The sequence below is a fragment of the Dipteris shenzhenensis genome, chromosome 33, assembly GCF_047967505.1.
Source record: "Dipteris shenzhenensis isolate YYH24624 ecotype China chromosome 33, Dip_SZ_1.0, whole genome shotgun sequence".
Classification (NCBI taxonomy): Eukaryota; Viridiplantae; Streptophyta; class Polypodiopsida; order Gleicheniales; family Dipteridaceae; genus Dipteris; species Dipteris shenzhenensis.
This window is the reverse complement of record NC_141628.1, coordinates 34,003,922-34,013,601: the sequence shown is the minus strand read 5'-3', so window position 1 is coordinate 34,013,601 and position 9,680 is coordinate 34,003,922. Positions and strand designations below refer to the sequence as shown.

The window sequence follows — 9,680 nt, the reverse complement described above, 5'->3', positions numbered from 1 at the left end:
CTTTCTCTTGCATTGGATCATCCCTCAAGATGGTTTTTAAGCATGTGCAATTCTCCCCCCCTCTTCCACTTATCTTTCTCTTGCATTGGATCATCCCTCAAGATGGTTTTTAATCAAGAGATTCGCTGGTATTGGCAGCAAGGAAATACGGGAAATAATTTAATGTACTTAATGTGTCTAGTTAGAACGAATGGACTATTGTTGGGTGCTCCAATAACATACAGCAATGGCTAGAGGAAGTGTATATAAGCGAACTGTACATCTCTCTCTCTCTCTCTCTCTCTCGCCCAACCTACAGTAGCCCAACCTACAACACAGTTGCACGCTAAACTACCAGCCTTTTCTATAATCCTTTTCTATTGGCTCAGCATGTATTGGCTATCAGTTAATTACTTGAAGGGAAAGGAGGGTGTAGCATATGTGTCTACATGCAAGGTCATATGATAATGCCGTTAGTCCATATTTGGTTTAATCCATATTCTTTTGTTTTCGGTGCATGTAATGAAATAGTCATTGAACTGAATCACACTCCCTCACCTTTATGTCTGCACTCTGCATGCCTTTGCCCCCTCGAGATTTGCATTCGGGTCCTCACACACACACCGTCTCGCTCTCTCTCTGACCTTGCTCACACACACATATGGACTAATGTTGGGTGCTCCAATAACATACAGCAATGGCTAGAGGAAGTGAATCATATGACTATATGTGATATAAGGTAGACTGATACAGTTAATTACTTGAAGGGAAAGGAGGGTGTAGCATATGTGTCTACATGCAAGGTTGCATGATGGCGATTGATTGACCTATAGGAGGGTGCACACTACCTCTTTTCCTTCAGGAAAATCTCTCCTTGCTTGCTCAAATCTACCTTCTTTCGTTCCTCCATTATCTTTATTTTCTTTCATCTCCTTTCCTTACATATTCACAAAAACATAAAAGCACACACACACACACACACACACACACACACACACACACACAAACACACACTCTCTCTCACATACACACATATAATCTCTCTCTCTCTCTCTCTCTCTCCCCTCTCTTCCACTTATCTTTCTCTTGCATTGGATCATCCCTCAAGATGGTTTTTAAGCATGTGCAATTCTCCCCCCCTCTTCCACTTATCTTTCTCTTGCATTGGATCATCCCTCAAGATTTTTTTTAATCAAGGGATTCGCTGGTATTGGCAGCAAGGAAATACGGGAAATAATTTAATGTACTTAATGTGTCTAGTTAGAACGAATGGACTATTGTTGGGTGCTCCAATAACATACAGCAATGGCTAGAGGAAGTGTATATAAGCGCACTGTACATCTCTCTCTCTCTCTCTCTCTCTCTCTCTCTCTCTCTCTCTCTCTCTCGCCCAACCTACAGTAGCCCAACCTACAACACAATTGCACGCTAAACTACCAGCCTTTTCTACAATCCTTTTCTATTGGCTCAGCATGTATTGGTTATCAGTTAATTACTTGAAGGGAAAGGAGGGTGTAGCATATGTGTCTACATGCAAGGTCATATGATAATGTCGTTAGTCCATATTTGGTTTAATCCATATTCTTTTGTTTTCGACGCATGTAATGAAATAGTCATTGAACTGAATCACACTCCCTCACCTTTATGTCTGCACTCAGCATGCCTTTGCCCCCTCGAGATTTGCATTCGGGTCCTCACACACACACCGTCTCGCTCTCTCTCTGACCTTGCTCACACACACACCGTCTCGCTCTCTCTCTGACCTTGCTCACACACACACCGTCTCGCTCTCTCTCTCTTTTGTTTTCGACACATGCAATGAAATAGTCATTCATTTTTGTTATGTGCTAGAGGAGCATGGGATGAGGCAAGGAAGGGAAGGCAATAGATAGAAGATAGATGCTCAAGGGCACTCTATAACTGTACATCTCTCTCTCTCTCTCTCTCTCTCTCTCTCTGTCTCATAGAAATACGTAATGACATACACCCCCATGTATAAATTAAGCTAATGCCTTACACCTTTATCCCCCCTTCCCATTTCTTTTATATTTGATTTAATCCATATTCTTTTATTTTCGGCGCATGCAATGAAATAGTCGTTGAACTGAATCACACTCCCTCACCTGTATGTCTACACTTTGCATGCCTTTGCCCCCTCGAGATTTGCACTTGATTTGTGTTGTGGTTAGAGAGAGAGTTTCAATCGAAGGATCCACGGAATTCATCTATCTTCTATCTTCCATTTCTATCTTCTATCTTCCATTTCTATCTTCTCTATCTTCTATCTTCCATTTCTATCTTCTCCTCCTTAATAGAATAGATAGATAAGGAGGGAGGATGGAGATCTCTGACCTTGCTGGGCTCCCTTTGCTGCAGACCGTAGTAGCAAGCTGCAAAGGCAAGGAGTAGGCAGAGGGTAGGGCACTGAGAGAAGGAGGGTGGTGGAGCTGAAGGAGCTGAAGGAGACGAAGCGTGGTGGAGGGTGGTGGAGCTGAAGGAGCTGAAGGAGACGAAGCGTGGTGGAGGGTGGTGGAGGTGCAGGAGATGGAGCTCGAGCACGTGTCTCCTCCCTCCTCCGTAGACGATGGCGATGGAGCTGCAGCTTGGCGATGGAGCTGCACGTGTCTCCTCCCTCCTCCGTAGACGACGACGACGATAGAGGGAGCTGCAGCTTCTATCTATTCTGCAGCGTAGACGACGATAGAGGGAGCTGCAGCTTGGCGATGGCGCAGCGTAGGAGATGATGGCGATGGAGCGATGGAGCGAGCTGCAGGTGAGACGACGACGACGCGACAGAGGGAGCTGCAGGTTGGCGATGGCGATGGAGCGAGCTGCAGGTGAGACGACGACGACGACAGAGCGAGCTGGAGAGAAGCAAAGGAAGTTCAAAACGTGGCGGGCGATCATCAATGTGAGGCGGGCGATCATCAAAACGTTACGACGGGCGACGGCGTGAGAGAATAGAACGTAGATAGATGAAGGTGCGTCTCCCTCCTCCCGCCACGTGCGTCTCCCTCCTCTCGCCACGTGCGTCTCCCTCCTCCCGCCACGTGCCTCTCCCTCCTCCCTCCTCCCTCCTTAATAGAATAGATAGAAGATAGAAGATAGATGTCATTAAAACCTTACCTGTAGGTGAATAATCCATTTATTTATTCCAGACCCATTGCCTCGATCGAAATTGTAGGCTGGGAGAGTTCCGTCCAAGCACACTGCAAACAGACATGCGTAGATATATATCAGGCCCATTGCAATTAATTAATTGATTGGCAGAATCGACACAGACTTGCCGATATTGCTGAAGAAGATTGAGAGATGGAGTGACTATCTAAGCAAAGATAGCAAAGCGTCGATAGTAAGAAGTGTTGTTCCACAAGTACACACGCAAAGTAGAACTAGACATGAATGATGATGAAAAGAAAGCGAGGGAGGAGCAGAAAGAGGGGCAGTAGAGTACCAGCGCCAGAAAGGAAGGAGGAGGGGGGAAGGAGGGTGAGGTTGACGAGAGGATGAGAAGGAGGAGCAGAGGGAGAAGAGGAGGCGGAGAGGTTGATAAGGAAGACGAAGAAGAAGAAGAAGAAGAAGAAATCGGAGAAGAGCGGAGAATTCATGGTGCTTTGGCCAACTAGTCACTATGAATAAGAGAAAGAGAGAGAGAGAGAGAGAGGGGCAACAACAAGAAATGGCAGAATAGCCTTTCTCTTTTGGCTTTTGTAGCCTCGATAGGACCGCCCAGCGTGAAAAATCAATTAACTAATGTGTGTTGGGGTGGGGCATAAGGAATAATTAAACTTAAGGGGGGAGTATTAAAGACGGGGGAGGGAGAGAAGCTTACGTGAGAGTTACGTGAGAGGGGAAGGGGGGAGAATTAAAGAGAGAGGGGGGTCCACATGAAGGGCATTAAAGAGGGGAGAGGTTTGGACGTGTGGAACAAGGTCTTTTCAGTCGCCCCGTCAACATAGTATATGCCTTAGTGAGAAGAGAAAGGTTTTGAGTTCCATCCTTTTCTTGAAAGTTTGGGAAAGCCCCTTCAACATAGTATATGCCTTACATTAAGCCATAAAGAAACATAAGCTAATCAAAGCAAAAATAAATTAAGCTTTACATAAACATAGCTTAATTAAGCCTCTAATGGATCAAAACAAACTAATTAATTGGTTAGATGCGAAGAGGGAGCATACAAAACAAACTAATTAATTTGTAGGGAGCATAGATGCGAATAGGGAGCATACACAACAAACCGCTCTCGAAGGTTAGCCTAAAAGAGCTCAAGGACTCAAACTCGGGGACCAGTGGCATGTTTGGCCAAAGATAAATGGAAATTCCATGGCCCATTTAATACAGTTACTGTGTGGTCAGCTAGGCTAAGAAGGGTGTGGAAGGCTACCCCATCGTTTAGCCTCAATCTCATGCTTTTGGAGGGTTCTGATTGGCAAGCTCCAGTCAGAGAAAGAATTGTTAAATGGAAGCCTAATGTGGGGTCGATATGCCCCTTATGTAATGCCTTTAAGGAGACACACATGCATGTTCTATGGGACTGTTTTTATTCTAGAGAAGTATGGAAACAAATCAGCAGAACTCTGAGTGCAGCCTACGTCCATATCAAGATAAAGTGGAAGATGGCCCTTCTGGGAGATGCTAGAGGACTAAATGATTGTGTGCTGGCAACTGATTAGAGCTATCGCCCTGGCTAACATCTAGAACTATCGCAACGATTTAGTCTTTCAGAGAACACGATTTGGGAGACAAATTGCACCTGAGGTGATCCAAGACATTCAAAGGGCTTTGCAGCATTTTGGTCACAAGAATGAAGCTATGAAAAGCTTAAGCTCTATTTGGTTGTAAATGCCTTTGTGCCTGCTTATGCCTATCTGAAGGCGGCTGTTTTCTTTTCTTTGTACATTTCCTTTTTCTTTCCATAATGCAATTTTGGTTTATTTTGTGCAAAAAGAAAAAAAAAACTAACTAATTGATTGGTAGGGAGCATAGATGCAAATAGGGAGCATACAAAACAAACTAATTAATTGGTAGGGAGCATAGATGCGAATAGGGAGCATACAAAACAAACTAATTAATTGGTAGGGAGCATAGATGTGAATACGGAGCATATCTAAGGCAGCAACAAGAAATGGAAGACTAGCCTTCTCTTTTGACTTTTGTAGCCTCAATATCTAGAGTCTAAACTTTTCTTTGCTTGCCTCCCCTGCATCAAAGGTTGGCTTTTCTTCACCTCTACGGCGAAAAAGATGAAGAAAACTAAGAAGAGCTATGACTTCATGGTGCTTTGGCCAACTAGTCTACTTTATGAATAAGTGAAGGAGAGAGAGAGAGGGGGGGGCAATTTTTGTTTGCTTGCCTCCCCTGCATCAAAGGTTGCCTTTTCTTCACGTCTACAACGAAGAAGATGAAGAAAACTAAGAAGAGCTATGACTTCATGGTGCTTTGACCAACTAGTCTACTTATGAATAAGAGAATGAGAGAGAGAGAGAGAGAGGAAGGGGCAACAACAAGAAATTATGCCACATTAGCCTTCTCTTTTGACTTTTCTAGCCTCAATATCTTGTGTTTGCTTTTTCTTGCTCAACTTTTTGGTTGGCTTTTCTTCACGTCACCCTCACAACTTGATTTTCAAGATTTTGCTAGATTGTTTTTACTAAAATATAACAAAAATGACCTCAAAATTACAACTCGAAAAATCCTTCTCTTTAAAAATTTCAGGGTCTTTTTCTAAATTTAACAATCCACCCACAATCTCTCAATTTCTACCTTATCTTTTTTTGTTTCTCTAAAATGTAAACATAAGGTATAAATATAAATACACACACACACACAGATAGAGAGAGAGAGAGAGAGAGAGAGAGAGGTCCTAGTTGCCTTCAACATTTCATCCAACATTGCCATTCAATTTATGCCATCAACCTCAATAGCTTCCATCCTATCTTAAGGGGCTGTGCATTACCACTATCCAAGCATGTCACTGTCGAACAATCACTTTCAAAGAAGAGAAGGTTGCATAGAGCATGTTTTTTACAAGTAGAAATTGAGCCCTCAAACCAAAAAATGGCACTAGTAAGAAGCTTGCCATTGGAATCCCCCACACCAAAAAATGGTTTTGAACTTTGTGCCACATTACCAGCAGATACATTATATCTTTGTTTTTCATGCCTTCCCATTTACATACACTCATCAACCTTGCTTGTCTTTTTGTTTCTTCAACTCCTCTCCTTGACACCCTCTTGCATCCTAAACACTCTAAATTTGCCTTGTGTGAGGAGAAAATAAGAAAATGAACAAGCTAGACCCCACTCCTCAAACACCCAGCAACAATAAGTCAATCCACATTTTTGTATAAAATTTGATGTCAATGTAGATTGTCCCCTAGCAGTTGTGACCAACATCCTTTAGCCTTCATGTAGGATCCTACATCACCTTTCAAAATCTCTAGGAATCTATGTGCTTACATACTGTCACAAAATTATAAACTTTGATACCTTCTGAACATTTTGTAATGCATCAACTGGTGTAAAATCCCTCATAGGTATCAGAGTGGATGGTGAAAAACCTTCCTAGTAACTTATCCAAGAATATTTGAAGGGCGAAACCACTAGTGGCAATGCCCACAAAAGTTTGATGTCAATGTCTCATCATGGCCCATTATAACCCTATTTAACAATATAATTTGAAGGGTGCACAGAGATGTGAAATTATTGAGCAGTGACAAATTCCCACTAGATTAGACAAATTGAAGTGGAAATGTCAATAAGCACCACATATGTGCATGGCAACCCCCAATTGTTTCCATGTACATGGCAATGTATGTGCATGGCAATGCATAGAGTGATTTTGATCCTTGAAAAAATGAGAAGAGAGGTGTTCTCAGAGAGAGGTGGTGTACATATATAGCCTGAAAATGAATATTACAATATTTCTTGAAACTTAGACATCTACTTGCATAGAGTGATTTTCATCCTTGGACAAACAGGAAGATAAGTGTCTTAGTGACAGCTAGTATACATTTACACCTTTTTAATTTGGTCTTTTAATTCATTAAGAGATGAAGCATATGTACACCATTTTGGTGTTTAATATATTCAAGGCAAAAAATTTAAAACAACTATTTCACTTAGCCACCATTTAGTCATTATGAAAGCAAATTATTAAAAAATAGGATTTACATATAAGAAAGACACTCTAGTTTGCATTCTTTCCTTCTTCACATTTCCCAAGCTTCTCTTGCCTAAGACATTCAACTTCCTCCTTTGCTTCTTCTACACTATAGCTTGCATCCAACCTTAAGAGGTGTACTACTAAGAAATCTTATGTATCGCATGTGTTCACGGGGTATCAAAAAACCCCCTCAACTAAAGATTTCTCCCTATGTGTAGTCTTGATAGTCACTCACTTGTCATTAGGGATCTTGAAGGAATGTCGATGGAGCCTCCACTCGAAGCTACTCCTTGTGAAAGCAATGCAAAGTATGAGCCATCTGCAAGTGTCACTCAAGTGGCTCTCAGACTGTTGCAATGTGTTTCCATGAGAGGAGGGAAAGGGGGAGGGAAGAAGAGAGGGAGAAGGGGAGGGGAAGAGAGACCGAATGGGGATGGAGTGGCAGACAAAAATGCAATACTTGAGGACTATGGTTCTGAGAGGTTTGCAGAGTCTGGGATCTAAGAAAGGCTTCTAATCTAGAAGTAATAAGAAAAAGAGAAAATAAAAATAAAGAGAAGAGGATGATTCGGAGTTAGATAGTTAATGGTGTTAGTAAGGGAATGTGGACAAAAGCTTTGAGGATAACAAGAAACTCATCCACCTTCACCCTGTAGTTGAATACATTATCTACATCTGCTTATGGAGAACCACTTGTTGTTCCATGTGTGAACTCAAATTCAAGACCCTAGTGACTTAGGCATAAGTCAGTGCCCTATTCTTTTTTGGTGTTGTTGATGGGACCTGTTGTTGATCCTGAATGGTGTGCTGACTTTCCATAATGTTTGCAAATTATCTTCTCAAACAAGAAGCCCTTGGGCTGATGTAGATGTGATTTGCTAAGTGTCTGAGGAGCTGAAGAGGAGGGACTACCTATTTTCACCTAGGACTTGCCCTAAAGCAAGTAGAGACGCAGGACTCCCACATATTATATCTTTATTGATTCTTTAGGGACACACAAAGTCCTAGCACTTGGAACTGAGTTCCTATAAACCTAAATGACCTTTGTACTCATGAGTGCATTATAATGACAGTGTGTGAGACATTGACCAATTGTGATCTAGATCTAGGAAGGACATCACCTTGTATCTAGATCACCGTAAGGAATGTGAATTGTATAACCATTTGGGTTTCATATTAGTCTATCACTATTTGGGTCTTCATATTAGTTTGATAATCACTGGGAAGAAGTGTCACCAAGACACCAATGGAGATCTTGTGGGTGGGTAATTGTCTTCCCGTTGGCAGCAACATTGCTTAAAGTCCTTTGATATCTTTCATTGCAGCAAATTCTTGTGGAGCTACTCCATTTTTAGGATTACATTCTTGTGGATCTATTACGGAGGTGTACCGTTTTGTCGGTGTTGCACCATTGAACATGCCAATCCCCCACATGTATCACTTCTATGATACCCACTATAATAAAGTGATGTACGTTCTATGTATTAGATGGGAGTAGGATCACAATGTCTAAAAGATCTTTTGTTTTTTTTGGGCCTAAGTTTTTGCTGAGAAAGTTGTCGGTGAAGATAATCCATCGGTCACAATGGAAGGTTCTTGTGGGACTTCCTCTGGGAATCACTAGCATGGCCCATTCTTGCATAGCTACCCTAATCATTGCCATCAAATTTCTCAATATGGAAGGTTCTTGTGTGGATCTCAAAGTGGATTCATTTTTTGTCTTGGTAGGTCCTTGTATACCTATCTCTTTTTTCAAGACAGGTCCTTCACATGTAACTATTATTTGCCCTGAAGATGATGCAGAGGTAGTACCACCCTTATGGTGTAAAAAGGTGTAACGGTGGTAGGTTGATCATTGTCAAGGTGCATACATTGAGTTCTTTTCATACTTGGCAGATCTATTACTGCCAGTGTATGCATCCAATTTAGTGATTCTTATAACTCAAGTTTAGGAGCACACCAAGAGTCTTCAAGACCAAAGTATTGGCCCAATTTGTTGACTGGTGCCCTTGGAAGGTCTTGAGCTTGATTGGGAGATTCAACATTTTCAAGAATAGCGGACTGGGGTGTCACTATTTTCCCATTCATCCAATCTGCAAGGTCTCTCCATAGAGTAGATTGAGCTTTTATCTTGTGTCTTGGATGAATTGTATCAGTACTCTTGCTTGCCTTAAGCCTCTTCTCACATTCCTCTTGGCACTTGCATACCAATTTCTACACCTTGGCAAGAATTTGTTTCCCCACCCATGGGTTGGGATATTCATTGTGACCCTCAAGTGTTGTGGCCTAGCCATAGGATGAAGCCCTTATAATTCCATCATAGTTGCCTCATGCAGGTGCTTATTGCTGCTACCGTTTGAGAGAGTACCATGAGAGGAAGATGATGTTGCTAGGGAGGTCGTGTCTTCATCCGACCAATCTTGGATGATGACCTTATTTTGTCCCTTCCCAATCTTTTTTGCACCCTTGGTGGTTACTCGTGATGATTCAATTGCCTCCCTAGGCTATGATGTGATAGCTTTATCCCTTTTGGCTTG

At 42.1% G+C, this 9,680-nt stretch overlaps 1 protein-coding gene across 1 annotated transcript in view; it reads right to left on the bottom strand.

Annotated features, from left to right (window-relative positions):
• LOC147880011 (pectin acetylesterase 6-like) overlaps nt 1-3,615 on the bottom strand; it is a 22,751-nt gene extending 19,136 nt beyond the window's left edge. Inside the window, exons 1-2 of the mRNA XM_087371639.1 lie at nt 3,434-3,615; nt 3,106-3,188 (exon numbers count right to left, since the gene is read on the bottom strand). Coding sequence (XP_087227765.1) covers nt 3,106-3,188; nt 3,434-3,587 — 237 coding nt within the window. The 5' untranslated portion in view covers nt 3,588-3,615. The remainder of the gene's footprint in view (nt 1-3,105; nt 3,189-3,433) is intronic.
• Between the last annotated feature and the right edge of the window lie 6,065 nt (nt 3,616-9,680).